The following is an 18,520-nucleotide window of genomic DNA, read 5'->3' on the forward strand; positions in this document are numbered from 1 at the left end:
AGTGTTTGATGGGGACAGTGTAGAGGGAGATTTACTCTGTATCTAAACCCCTGCTTCACCTGCTCTGAGAGATTTAGTGCGGACATTGTAGAGGGAGCTTTACTCTGTATCTAACCCCGTGCTGTACCTGTCCTGGGAGTGTTTGATGGGGACAGTGTGCAGGAAGCTTTACTCTGTATCTAACCCCGTGCTGTACCTGCCCTGGGAGTGTTTGATGTGGACAGTGTAGAGAGAGCTTTACTCTGTATCTAACCCCGTGCTATACCTGTCCTGGGAGTGTTTGATGGGACTGTGTAGAGGGAGCTTTACTCTGTATCTAACCCCGTGCTATACCTGTCCTGGGAGTGTTTGATGGGACAGTGTAGAGGGAGCTTTACTCTGTATCTAACCCCATGCTGTACCTGCCCTGGGAGTGTTTGATGGGGACAGTGTAGAGGGAGCTTTACTCTGTATCTAACCCCGTGCTGTACCTGCCCTGGGAGTGTTTGATGGGGACAGTGTAGAGGGAGCTTTACTCTGTGCAGGAATTTCTCGCTTAATGTCATCCTGCACAATGTCATCTTGCATTAACGTCACTCTCCAATTAGAACGCAGCATTTTTATTACATTAAGGTCACTGTACACCTGGGTGTTCCTTCACAACTCCCACGTTAAGCCTGCGAGAGTTGGTCTCGGGCAAGGTGGGAAGCAAGCAACGCTGAGCGGTATTTATGAGTCTCAGCCAGACTGTTCCGCATAATGTCGTATTTCCACGAACAAATTAATAACTTTAAGCAAGGACTTCCTTTGTAATTGATCAGGTGAGAACACATAGCTGGTTCTACCCCTTCCCTAGCCTGGAGGAACAATGTCTCATCATAATACACATTGACAGTTGGACTTACTGGCTCCCTTACAGACCTGAAGGTAATATTGTTGAACTGCACCGACCCAGCCAGGGCTTGCAATGGGATCTGGAGGCCCCCTTTTACAGGAATTAATGGTTCCAGCGTCATGAACTCAAATACTCGGCTTCCAGAGCTCATCCCACGAATAACCTGGCAAAGAAAGAGAGATAGGGCTGTTCGGTCAGGGTGTTTGCAGACACTAGGTGGGTTTGCGCACACGCACATATGCTGACGCACGCACATGCAGACGCACGCACAGGGACACACGCACACGCAGACGCACGCACTCACACACTCACACCCTCCACTTGGCTGGATGAGTGCAGATCCAACCACAATGAAGAACCTCGACACCATCCAGAACAAAGCTGCCTGCTTCATTGGCACCCCAACATTCAATCCCTCCACCGCTGACGCACGTGGATGTACTGTAGCACTCACCAAAACTCCGTCAACAGTATCTTTCAAACCTGCAACCTCTACCAGCTAGATAGAGAAGGGCAGCAGATGCAAGTTCCTCTCCAGGTCACACACTGTCCTTATTTGGAACTATATTACTGTTCCAAAATCCTGGAACTCCCTTCCTAACAGCACTGTGGCTGTTCCTACATGAACTGCAGCGGTTCAAGAAGGCAGCTCACGACCACCTTCTCAAGGGCAATTAGGGATGGGCAATAAATGCTGGTGTGCTGGAGGGGATGGGGGAGTGGGCTGAGGTGGAGGTGCTGGATAGTGAAGGTGTTGTGGGAGGATGTGCTGTGAGTCTGGTGCATTGGAAATGGGCAGGTGATCAACATGGATAAAAAGACTCACCTGTCCAAAGGTGGTGGAGATATTCGCCAAAGACCTGCAGCAATGGACAAAGAAATAGTTACTTGAGCATGTCAGCTACATAAACAGCTATTAGTGCAGAGATTCATCCATGTATATCGAATATACTGGTGCCTGTGCTAAACAGCTATAGATCTGGAGCCTGGGCATGGTGCAGATACTGAGGTCTCATCTATATCTCCATGGGACAGTGACAGGTGCACGGAGCACAGTTCTGCCTATCACTTCCTGTCAAACATTTAGGAGCACATTAGGTAGAGATCATAATCAGGGCCAAGCTGTTTCATGTAAATGTCACAGAATTACAGAATTGTTACAATGCAGGAGTCCATTCAGTACATCATACCTGCACTAGCCCTCCCAATGAGCAATTCACCTGGTGCCAATTACCCAACTTCACCTCATAACCCTGCACATTTTTCCTTTCCACATAACAGGCTAAATTCCCTTTTGAATGCCTCAATTGAACCTGCTTCTCCCACAGTCTCAGGCAGCGCATTCCAGACCTTAACAACTGTGTGAAAAAGTTTCCCATCGTATCGCTTTCACTCCTTTTGCCAATTACTTTAAATCTGTGCCTCTCATTCTCGATCCTCTCATGGATGGGAACAGTTTCTCCCTATCTGTCCAGATCCCCCATGATTTTGAATACCGCTATCTGATCTCCTCTCAGCCCTCTCTTCTCCAAGAAAAACAATCCTAATTTCTTCAATCTAGTCAACTGTGGCTAACAAAGGAAGTTAAGGATTGTATACGACTAAAAGAAAAGGCCTATAAAGCTGCCAGAAATAGTAGTAAACCTGAAGATTGGGAGGATTTTAGAATAAAGCAAAGTAGGACCAAAAAACTGATAAAGAAAGGGAGAATTGAAAATGAATGTAAACCAGCAAAAAACATAAAAATGGATTGCAAAAGCTTCTATAGGTATGTAAAAAGGAAATGTTTAGTTAAGACAAATGTGGATCCATAACGGACAGAGTCAGGAGAATTTATAATGGGGAATAGAGAAATGGCAGAGAAGCTAAATGATTCCTTTGTGTCAGTCTTCACTGAGGATAGAAGAATTCTTCCAAAATTAGAGATCTAAGGGACCAGAGAGAATGAGGAATTGAAGGAAATTAGTATTAGTAAGAAGGTTGAATTGGAGAAATTAATGGGACTGAAGGTTGCTAAGTCTCTAGGACCTGATGATCTACATCCCAGAGTGTTGAAAGAAGTGGCTATGGAGATAGTGGATACGTTGGTGGTCACCTTCCAAAATTCTACAGATTCTGGAATGGTTTCTGCAGATTGGAAGGTAGAAAATGTCACTCCACTATTTAAGAAGGGAGAGAGAGAAAACACAGGGAACTGCAGACCTTTTAGACACACATCAGTAGCAGGGAAAAGGCTGGAATCCGTTATAAAGGATGTGATAAATGGATCATTGGATAATAATGATCTGATTGAGCATAGCCGGCATGGATTTATGAATGGGAAATCATGTTTAACGTAGCTGGTGGAGTTTTTTGAGGGTGTTACTAACAGAATTGGTAAGTACTGTACTGGGACCTCAACATTTTATGATTTACATCAATGACTTAGATGAGGGGAGTAAAAAATGGTAGCTAAATTTGCAGATGACACAAACATAGCTAGGAAAGTATGTTGTGAAGGGGACATGAGGTTGCAGATGGATGTAGATAGGTTGAGTGGGTGGGCAAAGATCTGGCACATGGAGTTTAATGTAGGAAACTGTGAAGTTGTTCACTTTGGCAGGAAGAACAAAAAAGCAAAGTATTTCTTAAATGGAGAACAGCTGCAGAATTCCGAGGTGCAGAGGGATCTAGGTGTTCTAGTACATGAGTGGCACAAAGTTAGTATGCAGGTACAGCAAGTAATTAAGAAGGCTAATGGAATTAAGAGAGGGATTGAGCATAAAAGTAAAGATGTTACGCTTCAGATAAAAGCAAAAAACTGCGGATGCTGGAAATCCAAAACAATAAAAATACCTGGAAAAACTCAGCAGGTCTGGCAGCATCTGCGGAGAGGAACACAGTTAACGTTTTGAGTCCGTATGACTCCGTATATTCTGTTGAAGAGTCATACGGACTCGAAACGTTAACTGTGTTCCTCTCTGCAGATGCTGCCAGACCTGCTGAGTTTTTCCAGGTATTTTTATTTATGTTATGCTTCAGTAATATAGGGCATTGGTGAGACTGCATCTCGAATGCTGTGTGCAGTTTTGGTCTCCTTTTTAAGGAAGAATGTAAATGCATTGCTGGGGGGGGAGTTCCAAAGAGGTTTACTAGATTGATACCTGGAATGAGTGGATTGTCTTATGAGGAAAGGTTGGACAGAATGGGCTTGTTTCCACTGGAGTTTAGAAGAGTGAGGGGTGACTTGATTGAAGTATACAAGATCCTGAACGGTCTTGACAAGGTGGATGTAGAAAGGATGCTTCCTCTTGTGGGTGAGTCCAGAACTAGGGGGCACTGTTTTAAAATTATGGGTTGCCCTTTTCAGACAGAAATGAGGAGAAATTTTTTTTGAGGGTTGTGCAACTTTAGAACTCTTTGCCTCAGAAGGTGGTGGAGGTGGGGACATTGAATATTTTTAAGGCAGAGGTAGATAAGATTCTTGTTAGACAAGGGAATCAAAGGTTATTGGGGTTAGATGGGAATGTGGAAATCGCAGCACAAGAAGATCAGCCATGATCTTATTGAATGGCAGAGTAGGCTCGAGGGGCCGAATGGTCCACTCCTGTTCATGTTTCTTTTGTTATGTTTAAGGGCAATTAGGGAATGTTTTGAATATACTTCAGAAACTCTTTTGCCTCTCTGCCCTTTACAGTTTAACTATCCCAGTCAGTATGAGTGTCCCATCTGAGAAAGCTGGCCTTTGTCCCCTTCCGCCTGAACTGTTTTGGAATTTAGGCCCCAGGAGGTGATGGTGCAGTACTTTATCCAATGCCCCAAAGTTACTGTCCATTGGTGGTGGCACTCAGTCTGCTCATTCTGTGGAGAGCAGGTACCAGTAAGGCCCACTATATCAATACAGTGAATCCCAACCAACTAACCTCTGCACAGTCTGTGTGGCCACGAGGAAGGACATCATATCACCAGGGCGGAGCTGTTCCTTTGCCAGCAACAATCCGCTAACACAGATGGTGCCCAGAACTATACCTGCAAAAGGCAGGAATATTTATCCTGTTACTGCAATCAATAAACCTGCATCTTCAACAACAAACATCAACAACTTACATTTATAGGGTGCCTTTAATATGAAATGTCACAAACTGAAACGTTAACTGTTTCTCTCTCCACAGAGGCTGCCAGGCCTGTTGTGTACTGCCAGCATTTTGTGTTCTATCTGCTATCTCTTCCATAGCTGCTTTGAATATCTGCGGATGTAATCTATACAGACCTGGTGTTTTACCCTTTTGAAGTTTAACTGGGTTATCAATTATTACCCACTCCCCCTGCAACATTCTATCTTAAATGTCCGAATATCTTTTTTGATCTTTTCTCCTAATGTCATGACCACTTTGTTAATTTCCCTGGTAATTAATTGGTTGGGCTCTCGCCTGAGTCACAAGGATCTAGGTTTGAGTTTCATTCCAGAGATTGAGCACAAAAAACAAGGGTGACACTCCAGTGCATTACTGAGGGAGTGCTGCACTGTCAGAGGTACCATCTTTTGGATGAGATGAAAAATTGAGGCCCATCTGCCTGCTCAAACAGATGCAAAAGGTCTCATGGCACTTTGTGGAAGAACAGCAGGGAAGTTATCTTCAGAGTGCTGGCCAATATTTAACTCTTGATCAACATCACAGAAAAACACTAAGGTAAAAGCAAAATACTGCAGATGCTGGAAATCTGAAATAAAAACAAAAAATGCTGGAGAAACTCAGCAGGTTGGGCAGCATTGGTGGAGAGGGAAATAGAGTCAACATTTCAAGTCCATATGACTCTTCTTCAGACTCAGTCTTCAAAGAAAAGCAGGTTATCTGGTCATTATCACATTTCTGTTAGTGGGAGTTTGCTGTGCACATATTAGCTGCCACATTTCCTACAGTACAACAGTGACTACACTTCAAATTTACTTCATTGGCTGTAAAGCGCTTGGAGACGTCTGCAGTCATGAAAAGCACTTTATAAATGCAATTCTTTCTATTCACAATTCAGCCATTCCATTAGCATATTTGCAAGTTTATCCTACACTGATTTTTATTGTGTTATTTATCTGTCTGGAGAACTCTTTACAATTTCTTTTCATATTTATTGATCTGTCGTTCTGTGTCCCTATTTCTCACTTTCTATGTCCATTCTTTGATTCTCTCAGCCAACTATCTGGTTCTGCCACACTGAGGGACTCAAGCTTTCTCTTTCTGTATGTTTTTCTATCTCTCACTGCCCTTTCTCTCTCTTTCTGGCTTGCTCTTTCTCTCAAGTTGTTGAAGATTTACCTGTGAATAAAATGCCAGTTACTTACAGTTCAATGTAAAGTTGGATAATCCCTGGAAGATGCCGATTCCGAACCCCAGAAACTGGTTCAGGTTGCTGGATTTATCCACCTCCCCTGAGAAAAACCTCCCAACACAAAAATAATATCAGCAGTCTGAACATCAGCTACAAGTCAAAAAATACCCAAAGGTAGTATATTAGTTATGTTACTGGACTAATAATCACAGAATCACAGAGTGCAGAAGAGACCCTTCGGCCCATCGAGTCTGCACCGACACGTGAGAAACACCTGACCTACCTACCTAATCCCATTTACCAGCACTTGGCCCATAGCCTTGAATGTTATGATGTGCCAAGTGCTCATCCAGGTACTTTTTAAAGGATGTGAGGCAACCCACCTCCACCACCCTCCCAGGCAGCACATTCCAGACCGTCACCACCCTTTGGGTAAAAAGGTTTTTCCTCACATCCCCCCTAAACCTCCTGCCCCTCACCTTGAACTTATGTCCCCTTGTGACTGACTCTTCAACTAAGGGGAACAGCTGCTCCCTATCCACCCTGTCCATGCCCCTCATAATCTTGTACACCTCGATCAGGTCGCCCCTCAGTCTTCTCTGCTCCAACGAAAACAACCCAGGTCTATCCAACCTCTCTTCATAGCTTAAATGTTTCATCCCAGGCAACATCCTGGTAAATCTCCTCTGCAACCCCTCCAGTGCAATCACATCCTTCCTATAATGTGGTGACCAGAACAGTACTCCAGCTGTGGCCTCACCAATCCCGAGACAGGGATAACTTACTTGGATACATGAGTTCAAATTCCCACCACGGTAGTTGGGGAATTTAAATTCTGTTACTTTAATAAAGCTGGAATAAAAAGCTAGTCTCAGGGCAGAATTGTCCCAGCGTTGCACTGAGTGCAGTGGCCGGTATGAAAAGGAACGCTTTACCCACCGGCAGCAATTGTGGATTTTGGCACCGTATTGTCCCCTTCCCTCATAACTTATGCAGTCATGGGAAACACGCTGTCTCATTGGCAGACGGCCTCTGATATGCCTGCCAAGCTGTTACCTCATTGCTTCCTCACCCCGGGCGCCATATTTAAATTGTAGTCACACGTACAGTTCTCAACGCTTGCAGCCTAAGATTGCTCCAGAGCAGACATGGCCCCAAAAGCCAAGAAGAGTGCAGGCCACAACCCCCCCAACCCAATTCAGTGACGCATCCCTGGAATGCCTTCTGAACACCGTGGAGGCCTTCTGAACACTGTGATGTCCTCTGTGCCCACTCTGGCCACAGGAGGCCCATCAGTCTCAGCTCTCTGGCTTGGGAGATGCTGGCAGAGGTGGGGGTCAGTGACAAAGCTGCACACAAGAGGTCAGCCATCCAGTGCAGAAAAAAGATAAATGGTCTCATCCATGCCACCAGGGTAAGGCAACCATCTCGTCACTCTCAACTCACCCACTCACAAGCCCATCATACAGTCATTGGCATCTCACTCACTACCAGCTCAAGGAATATCGCCACTCGCTCTCTCACACACACCCTCACATCTCAATCTGGCCTCATCTCCTCTGGAGACTGCCGCCTCATCCCGTCCATGGCTCCACTCAGCACACACATATACACACCTGGTATCTTCTCATTTGGCCTGGCATGCGCCTTGCTCACACTCTCTCCATTTGACATTATGCAGGATAAGATCGTGCACAATGACCGGGAGACTGGGGGCTGGAGTGCCAGACATTCTCCGTTCAAGAGTCTTGGGTTGGAGCTGGCTGGAGAGGACATGCACCATTCCTACAGCGACGGGGAGGTCGGCAAGAAGCGAACCCATGAAGTTCCTGCACCTCATCATTCCTCTCTCAACGTCACTGTTCAGTGTGTAACGCAGCTGCAAGCACCAATAATCTCCACTTTCTATCCGATACACGTCTTCCATGTTTCTCTCAGGCAACCTTGACCCTGACTCCAGAACCGAGAGCATCTCGGATAAGGACCCTGAAGGCAATACTGTTGAAGACCTGTCACAGCATTCACCCACACCTTCCAACAGCATAGCGACACACACCTCGGTGGGATCTAGATGGCGAGCAGCCTCGGGATCATAATCTGGTGAGCACAGCACACAATCTGTACCACAGCAGGCGGAGGCAGGGACATCCAAGGTCACCAGCACTCGGAGGACTGCTGGAGGCAAGGAATCTGCTTAGTCCGAGTCCTAGGCCCAACCATCTTCAGCTACTTCATCAATGATCTTCCTTCCATCATAAGGTCAGAAGTGGGAATGTCCACTGATGATTACACAATGTTAAGCACCATTCACGACTCCTCAGATACTGAAACAGTCCATGTCCAAATGCAGCAAGACCTGGACAATATCCAGGCTTGGGCTGACAAGTGGCAAGTAACATTTGCACCACACAAGTGCCAGGCAATGGCCATCTGCAACAAGAGAAAATCTAACCATTGCCCCTTGACATTCAATGGCATTACCATCACTGAATCCCCCACTATCAACATCCTGGGGGTTACCATTGACCAGTAACTGAACTGGACTAGCCATATAAATACTGTGGAGAGGCTAGGAATTCTGCAGCGAGTAACTCACCTCCTGACTCCCCAAAGCCTGTCCACAATCTACAAGGCACAAGTCAGGAGTGTGATGGAATACGTCCCACTTGCAGGATGAGTGCAGCTACAAAAAACACTCAAGAAGCTTGACATTATCCAGGATAAAGCAGCCCGCTTGATTGGTACCCCATCCACAAACATTCAGTCCATCCACCACCAACGCACAGTAGCAGCAGTGTGTACCATCTACAAGATGAGGTGCAGAAACTCACCAAGGCTCCTTAGACAGCACCTTCCAAACCTACGACCACTACCATCTAGAAGGACAAGGGCAGCAGACACATGGGAAAACCACCACCTAGAAGTTCCCCTCCAAGCCACTCAACATCCTCACTTGGGAATATATTGCCATTCCTTCACTGTCACTGGTTCAAAATCCTGGAAGTCCTTCCCTAATAGCAAAGTGGATGTATCTACGACACAAGGCAGCTCACCACCATCTTCTCAAAGGCAATTAGGGATGGGCAAAACATGCTGGCCTAGCAAGTGACATCCACATCCCTTGAATGAATAAAAAAAAGCATTTACTACTTTCCAGTCCGATGGAACCTTTCCAGAATCCAGCAAATTTTGGAAAATTTAACACCAAGCATCCACTACCTCATTCGCCTCCACTTTTAAGACCCTAGGATGAAGACCATCAGGACTTGGAGATCTGTCAGCCCGCAGCTCCATCAGTTTGCTCAGTACCGCTTCCCCAGTGATTGTGATTTCACCCAAGTTCCTCTCTCCCCTCCAGCTCCTGATTTACAGCTATTACTGGAATTCTTTTTGTATCTTCTATAGTGAAGACAGAAGCAAAATATTTGTCCATTTCACCCCCCATTTCCTTATTATCTACTATTAACTCCCCAGTCTCACTCTCTGGGGGACCGACACTCACTCATTCTTTCCCTTTTTAAATGCCTATAAAAACTCTTGCTAACTGTTTTTACATTTCTAGCTAGCTTCCTCTCATTCTCTAATTTCTTTCTCCTGATTAACCTTTTAGTCATTCTCTGCCATTCTTTTTATTCTGACCAGTCTGACCTGCCACTTATCTTTGCGCAGTTGTATGCTTTTATCTTAAGTTTGATGCTTTCCTTAACCTCTTTAGTTAAGCACGGATGGTGGGTCTTCCCCTAAGAAATTTTCTTTATAGAAGGAATGTACTAATTCGAAGTATTCTGAAGTATCCCCTTAAACGTCTGCCATTGCTTCTCCATTGATCTATCCTCTAGCCTGGTATCCCAGGTCACTTCAGCTAGCTCAGCTTTCATGCCCACATAGTTGCCCTTATTTAAGTTTAAAATACTAGTCTTGGACCCACTCTTCTCCCTTTAAAACTGGATGTAAAATTCAAACATATTATGGTCACTGCTATCCAGGGGTGCCTTTGCTCTGAGGTCATTAATTAATCCTGTCACATTACACAATACCTAAAATCTAATATAGCCTGCTCTCTGGTTGGTTTCAGAACATGCCGCTATAAGAAACTTTCTCGAAAGCAGTCTATGAGCTCCTCATCCAGGCTACTACTGCCAATTTGATTTTTCCAGTTTACATGTAGATTAAAATCATCCATGAACCTTTGCTGTACCATCTCCAATGCAAGTATATCCTTTCTTACATGTGGAGACCAAAACTGCACACAGTACTCCAGATGCGGTCTCAGCAAAACCCTGTACAACTGTAGCAAGACTTCTTTATTCTTGTACTCCAATGCCCTCACAATAAAGGCCTAGATGCCATTTGCCTTTCTAACTGCTTGCTGCACCTGAATGTTAACTTACTGCGTTCCTTGTATGAGAACATCTAAGTCTCTTCGAACATCAATACTTCCAAGTTTCTCACCTTTTCAAAAATATTTTGCTTTTTTATTCTTATGGCAAAAATGAATAACTTCATATCCATATATTATACTCCATCTGCCATCTTTATGCCCACACAACTAGATTGTAAATAGCTGAGGCCCCAGCACTGATCCTTGTGGTGTTGCACTATTAACAGCCTGCCAATGTGTAAAAAACCCATTTGCAATCTGTTTTTATATTTCTGGCTAGTTTACTCACATATTCAATTTTTTTCTATTTTTATCAACTTTTTAGTGTTTGTTTCTAAAGCAATCCCAATCCTCAGACCTTGTACTGTTTTTTTTAAAATGTTATAAGCCTTTGTTTTCAATCTAATACTATCACTAACTTCCTGACTGAACCACAGATGGGTATTTCTTGCTGAGTTTTTGTTCTTCAATGCATTTTTGTTAAACTTTTTAGATTGTTTCCCATTGTTCATTTACCACCATACCTTTTTGTCTATTTACCCAATTAACCTTAGCCAGATCTCCCCTCATAACTTTGTAACTGGCTTTATTTCAGTTCAAGATTTTTGTTTGCCATTGGAATATGCCACTTTTAAACTTGACGTGGAATTGAATGGTATTCTGGCCATTATTTCCCTGTGAAGCTGTTGGCATGGACATTACTGATTAACCTTGCTTCATTACACAATACTAGATCTTAGCTTTATCCTTAGTCGGTTCCACTACGTGCTGCTCCATCATATTGTTATGAAAATATTCTACAAACTCATTTTTTTTTATTATTCATTCATGGTATGTGGGTGTCGCTGGCTAGGCCAGCATTTGTTGCCCATCCTTAATTACCCTTGAGAAGGTGGTGGTGAGTTGCCTTCTTGAATCACTGCAGTCCATGTGGTGTAGGTACACCCACAGTGCTGTTAGGAAGGGAGTTCCAGGATTTTGACCCAGCGACAGTGAAGGAACGGCGATATATTTCCAATTCAGGATGGTGAATGACGTGGAAGGGAGCTTCCAGGTAGAGCTTCAGCCTTATCTTTTGCACTGATGTGCTCATTGAGGATGGGGATATTTGTGGAGGAGCCTCCTCCTCCATTGAGTTGTTTAATTGTCCACCGCCACTTGCAACTGGATGTGGCAGGACTGCATAGCTTAGATCTGATTCATTTGTTGTGGAAACACTTAACTCTATCACTTGCTGCTTATGCTGTTTGGCACGCAAGTAGTCCTGTGTTATTGCTTCACCGGGTTAACACCTCATTTTTAGGTATGCCTGGTGCTGCTCCTGGCATGCCCTCTTGCATTCTTCATTGAACCAGGGTTGATCCCTTGACTTGGTGGTAATGTTAGAGTGGGAGATATGCCGGGCCATGAGGTTACCGATTGTGGTTGAGTACAAGTCTGCTGCTGCTGATGGCCCACAGCACCTCATGGTTGCCCAGTCTTGAGTTGCTAGATCTGTTCGAAGTCTGTCCCATTTAGCATGATGGAAGGTATCCTCACTGTGAAGACAGGACTTGGTCACCACAAGGACTGTGCAGTGGTCACTCCTACCAATACTGTCATGGACAGATGCATCTGCAGCAGGCAGGTTGGTGAGGATGAGGTCAAGTATGTTTTTCCCTCTTGTTGATTCCCTCAGCGCCTGCCACAGACCCAGTCTCGGCCAGCTCGGTCAGTAGTGGTGCTAACGAGCCACTCTTGGTGATGGGCATTGAAGTTCCCCACCTAGAGTACATTCTGTACCCTTGCCACCCTCAGTACTTCCTCCAAGTGGTGTTCAACATGGAGGAGCACTGATTCATCAGCTGAGGGAGGGTAGTATGTGGTAATCAGCAGGCGGTGTCCTTGCCCATGTTTGACCTGATGCCATGAGATTTCACAGGCTATGGAGTCAATGTTGAGGACTCCCAGGGAAACACCCTCCCGACTGTATACCACTATGCTGCTGACTCTGCTGGGTTTATCCTGCCGATGGGACAGGACATACCCAGGGATGGTGATGGTGGTAGCTGGGACATTATCTGTAAGATATGATTCCATGAGGATGACTATGTCAGACTAATGCTTGACTAGTCTGTGAGAAAGCACTCCTAATTTTGGCACAAGGCCCCAGATATTAGTAAGGAGGACTTTGCAGGCTCGACAGGGCTGTTTGCCATTGTCGTTTCTGGTGCCTAGGTTGATGTAGGGTTGTCTGTCTGGTTTCATTCTTCTTTTTTGTGTTTTTGTAGCTGTTTGATACAACTAAGTGTCTTGCTAGGACATTTTAGAGGGCATTTAAGAGTCAACCACATTGCTGTGGGTCTGGAGTCACATATAGGCCAGACCAGGCAAGGATGGCAGAGTTTCTTCCCTAAAGGACATTAGTGAACCAGATGGGTTTTTACGACAATCACAATAGTTTCTTGGTCATCATTAGACTTTTAATTCCAGAATTTTATTGAATTCAAATTTCACCATCTGCTGTGGCAGGATTTGAACCCAGGCCCACAGAGCAGTACCCTGGGTCTCTGGATTGCCCCTCTATTCAAGAAGGGAGGAAGACAGAAAACAGGGAACTATTAACTTGACGTCTGTCGTGGGGAAGGTGTTAGAATTGGTCATTAAGGGGGTTATAGCTGAGCACTTAGAAAAGCTCAAGGTAATCAGGAAGAGTTAACATGGTTTTGTGAAAGTGAAATCATGTTTAACCAATTTTTTGGAGTTCTTTGAAGGAGTAACATGCGCCGTTGAGAAGGGGAGCCTGTAGACGTACTATACTTGGATTTCCAGAAGGCACTTGATAAAGTGCTACGTCAATGGTTATTGCAGAACATAATAGCTCATGGTGAAGTGGGTAACATATTAGCATGGATAGAAGATTGGCTGGCTGGCTGGCAGAAAGCAGAGAGAGATTCATAAATGGGTCTTTTTCTGATTGGCAGGATGTGATAAGTGGAGTCCTGCAGGGGTCTGTACTGGGGCCTCAACTTTTTACAATTTATATCAGTGACTTAGATGAGGGGAGTGAAGACATGGTAGCTAAATTTGCAGATGACACAAGATAGGTAGGAAAGTATGTTGTGAAGAGGACATAAGGAGATTACAGATGGATATAGACAGGTTGAGTGAGTGGGCAAAAGTCTGGCAGATGGAGTTTAATGCGGGAAAATGTGAAGTTGTTCACTTTGGCAGGAAGAATAAAAAAGCAGAGTGTTATCTAAATGGAGAACGACTGCAGAATTCCGAGGTGCAGAGGGATCTAGGTGTTCTCAGTCACAAAAAGTTAGTTTGCAGGTACAGCAAGTAATCAAGAAGGCTAATGGAACACTAGCCTTCATTATGAGAGGAATTGAACATAAAAGTAAGAATGTTATGCTTCACTTATACAGGTTATTCGTGAGTTCACACCTCTAATACTGTGTGCAGTTTTGGTCTCCTTATCTAAGGGATGATATAAATGCGTTGGAGGCAGTTCAGAGGAGGTTTACTGGATTGATATCAGGAATGAGTGGGTTGTCTTAAGAGGAAAGGCTAGACAGAAATTTCTCCTCATCTCAGTCTTAACTGATTGGCCCCTTATCCTGTCTTAGATTCCCCGACCAGCAGAAACCATCTCTCAGCGTTCACCCGATGATGCCCCTTTAGAATTTTGTAGGTTTTAATGAGATTGCCTCTCATTCTTCTAAACTCCAGAGAATATAAGCCCAATTTATGCAGCCTGTCATCATAGGACAACCTCCGCACACAACATATGAAATAGGAGCACAAGTAGTCCAATCAGTCCCTCAAACCTGCTCCACCATTCCATCAGATCATGGGCTTGTTTCCACTGGAGTTTAGAAGGGTGAGGGGTGACTTGATTGAAGCATATTGGATGCTGAACAGTCTGGTCAAGGAGGACGTGGAAAGGATGTTTCCTCTAGTGGGTGAGTCTAGGACTAGGGGGAGCTGTTTTAAAATTAAGGGTCACCATTTTAGAACAGAGATGAGGAGAATTTTTTTCTCTGGGGATTGTGTGACTTTGGAATTCTCTGCCTCAGAAGGTGGTGGAGACGGAGTTGTTAAATATTTTTAAGGTGGAGGTAGATAGATTCTTGTTAGACTAGGGAATTAAAGGTTATTGGTGTAGATGGGAATGTGGAATTCAAACACAAACAGGTCAGCCATAGTCTTATGGAATGGTGCAGCAAGCTCGAGGGGCTGAATGGCCTACATATGCTCCTATTTCGTATGTTCATGAGAGGTTTGTCCTATGATGAGAAGCTGCATAAATTGGGTTTATATTCTCTGGAGTTTAGAAGAATGAAAGACGCTCTCATTGAAACCTACAAATTTCTGCAAGGACTTGATAGGGTGATACTGAACAACTGGTCAGGGAATCTAACACACGGGGACACACTCTTAGGATAAGGTCCCAATCGTTTCTGACTGAGATGAGGAGAAATTTCTTCACTCAAAGGACTGTGTATTTTTGGAATTCTCTGCCCCATGTGGATGATCCATCATTGAACATATTTAAGACTGGGATAGACAGATTTTTGGTCTCTCAGTGAATTAAGGGATATGGGGAGGGGGTAGGGAAGTGGAGTTGAAGCTAAAGATCAGCCATGATCATATTGACTGGCGGAGCAGGCTCATTGGGCCGTGTGGTCTACTCATGCTCCTATTTCTTATGTTCTATCAGGTGTTCTACTATGCACAGCATACACTCTCACTGACGATACTCCCACCGTATGACTCGTATGTCTCAGTGTCACTTCCTGTAGGGCCTGTGTATGTCTCTGTGTCAGCTCCTGTAAGAGTCATGTCTCAGTGCTATGAATGTACACACCAGTGAAAGGGGATGATGTGCAGAGTGGATAGTAAGCAAGGAGGCATGCAGGAATGTACTGATGGGAATTAATCCTTCCCCTTCACTCTTACAATGCGTATGACTGAATAGCTGAACTTCTGACCAGCTTTAGGTTAGCATAATAACCGTCAATAAGTCAGCCCCTGCCAGGACTCCATTGGGATGGTCCCCATCTTACTTACTCAATTTCCAAGTCTTCCATTGCAAATGCCTTCACTGTCCGTACGTTTCCCAGTGCTTCATCCGCCACACATGTTGCCTTGGCAATCTGGGAATAGTTTGTTAAAACAGATTTCACACTGACAGTCAGTAAAATCAGAAACTCTACTCAGGAACTCCTGATCCAGCCAGTGTCCTGTGCTTTGAAACTGAATAAATAATTAAGCTCTGATTTTTTGCCATCTCAATACAGTTCCTAATGAGCACAAAACTGCTCCTTAACCTGCTACACGCCGGCAGAGAGACCACAGGGCGGCTTATGTGGGAAATGGGAAAGTTCAACTCTGCTGCAATAAGAGTAAACCTTCTGAGGCCGAGACACATGAGCAGTAATTTAGAGGAAGCTTCATCCCGTATCTAACCTGCATTCAAATTTTACTTATTTATTCATTCTAGAATGTGGATGTCTCAAGTAAGATCGGCATTTATTCCCAAGAAGGCATCCGCTTCAACCTCTGGAGCCCTTGTGATGAAAATGCTTTGATAGTGCAGTTAGTTCAGGGGTTTCAGGATTTTGACACAGTGACAATGAACAAACTACAATATATTTTCAAATCAGGAAGAAACTTTCAAGTGCTGGTGTTCCCGTGCACACACTGCCCTTGTCATTAATGGTAAAGGTTGTAAGTTTTGGAATGACTAATGAAGAACCTGTACTGCATCTGAATCGTAGAAATTTACAGCACAGAAGGAGGCCATTCAGCCCATTCTATCTGCGCAGGCCAACATGTAGCCAGCCATTCAGCCTAATCCCACTTTCAAGCTCTTGATCTATAGCCTTTGGGTTATGGAACCTCAAGTACATATTCAAGGGTTTTTTAAATGCGCTGATGGTTTCTGTCTCTACCACCCTTTTGAGCAGTGAGGTCCAGACTCCACCATCCTCTGGATGAAAAAAATTTTCCCCTCAAATCTCCCCCTACACTTACCCTAAATCTACATTTCCCATCTTATAAACCCCTCAACCGAAGGCTTTAGGGCCTTCCCATTGCTTCATTTCGACCCCTCACATTATTATACATTTCAATTAAATCTCCCCTCAGCCTCTTCTGTTCCAAAGACAACAACTCCAGCTGAGTCAATCTTTCTTCATCTCTAAAATTCTCCAGGTAACGCCCGTGTAAGTCTCCTCTGTACCCTCTCTAGTGCAGTCACCCCTTTCCTACAGCGCAGTGACCAGAGCTGCACGAAAGCACTCGAGCTGTGGCCAATCTGTCATTTTATACAATTCTAACATAACGCCCCACCCAGCTCCTATGTTCTGTGCCTCAGCTATTAAAGGCAAGTATCCTGTATACCTCCTTCACCACCTAATCTACCCATCCTACCACCTTCAGGGAAATTTGGTCATGTACTCCAAGGGCACAGAATTGTTACAGCACATAAGGAGGCCATTCAACCCACCGTGTCTGCAACAACTCTCCGAATGAGCAATTCATGTCATTCTCCTACTTTCTCCCCGTAACCCTGCACATTCTTCCTTTTCAGATAACAGTCTAATTCCCTTTTGAATGCCTCGATTGAACCTGCCTCCACCACACTCTCTGGCAGTGTATTCAAACCCCAACCACTCGCTGGGTGAAAGTTTCTCCTCATCTCATTTCTGTCTCTTTTACCAAATATTTTAAATCAGTCCTCTTTTGTTCTCGATCCTTTCATGAGTGGGAATAGTGTCTCCCTATCTACTCTGTCCAGACCCCTCATTATTTTGAATTCCCCTATCACATCTCCTCTCAGCCTTCTCTTCTCCAAGTAAAACAGCCCTAACTTCTCCAATCAATCTTCATAACCAAAGTTCCTCATCCCTGGAACCAGTCTCATGAATCTATTCTGCATTCTCCCCACTGCCTTCATGTCCTTCCTAAAGTGCGGTGCCCAGAACTGGACGCAATACTCCAGCTGAGGCTGAGCTAATGTCCTATTCATGTTCAACTTAACCTCCTTGCTCTTGTACTCTGTTCCCCTATTAATAAAACCCAGGATACTGTATGCTTTATTAACCGTGCTCTCAACCTGTCCTGTCACCTTCAATGACTTATGTACATATACATCCAGGTCCCTCTGCTCCTGCAGCCCCTTTAGAGTTGAGCTCTTAATATGACCTCTCCATGTTCTTCCCACCAAAATGAACCACCTCTCATTTCTCTGCATTGGACTTCATCTGCCACCTATCTGCCCATTCCACCAAATTGTCTATGTCCTTTTGAAGTTCTACATTATCCACCTCACAGTTTACAATGTTTCCAAATTTCGTTTCATCTGCAAATTTAGAAATTGTGCCCTATACACCAACGTCGAGGTCTGAATAAATATCAGGAAGAACAAGGCTGCCAACACTGACCCCTGGGGAACTCCACTCCAAACCTTCCTCCAGCCAAAAAAACATTAGTTCACGATGACACTCTGTCCACAGCCAATTTCATATCCATGTTGCTGTCGACCCTTTTATTCCATGAGCTCTCGCTTTGTTCACAAATCTGTTGTACTGCACTTTATCAACTGCGTTTTGATGGTCATTGCCTGACACTTGTGTGGCACGAATGTTGCTAGCCACTTATCAACACAAGCCTGAATATTATCCAGATCTCGCTGATTATGGACACGGACTGTTTCAGTAGCTAAGGAGTTTCAAATGGTGAACACTGTGCAATCATTTGCGAATATCCCCACTTCTGACCTTATGATAGAAGGTCATTGATGAAGCAGCTGATTTTTTTTTATATTCCTTCAAAGAATGTGGGCTTCACTGGCTGGGCCAGCATCTCTTGCCCATCCATAATTGCCCTTGAGAAGGTGGTGGTGAGCTGCCTTCTTGAACTGCTGCAGTCCATGTGGTGTAGGTACACCCACAATGCTGTTAGGGCGGGAA

At 44.5% G+C, this 18,520-nt stretch overlaps 1 protein-coding gene across 1 annotated transcript in view; it reads right to left on the bottom strand.

The window, feature by feature from the left end:
• The window catches only part of LOC121279027 (mitochondrial potassium channel ATP-binding subunit-like), an 85,740-nt gene that overhangs the window by 22,247 nt on the left and 44,973 nt on the right, over positions 1-18,520 (bottom strand). The window contains exons 8-12 of the mRNA XM_041189780.1: positions 15,615-15,700; positions 6,192-6,289; positions 4,777-4,882; positions 1,701-1,734; positions 901-1,037 (exon numbers count right to left, since the gene is read on the bottom strand). Coding sequence (XP_041045714.1) covers positions 901-1,037; positions 1,701-1,734; positions 4,777-4,882; positions 6,192-6,289; positions 15,615-15,700 — 461 coding nt within the window. The remainder of the gene's footprint in view (positions 1-900; positions 1,038-1,700; positions 1,735-4,776; positions 4,883-6,191; positions 6,290-15,614; positions 15,701-18,520) is intronic.

This window comes from Carcharodon carcharias, chromosome 6 (genome assembly GCF_017639515.1).
Source record: "Carcharodon carcharias isolate sCarCar2 chromosome 6, sCarCar2.pri, whole genome shotgun sequence".
NCBI classification, from domain to species: Eukaryota; Metazoa; Chordata; class Chondrichthyes; order Lamniformes; family Lamnidae; genus Carcharodon; species Carcharodon carcharias.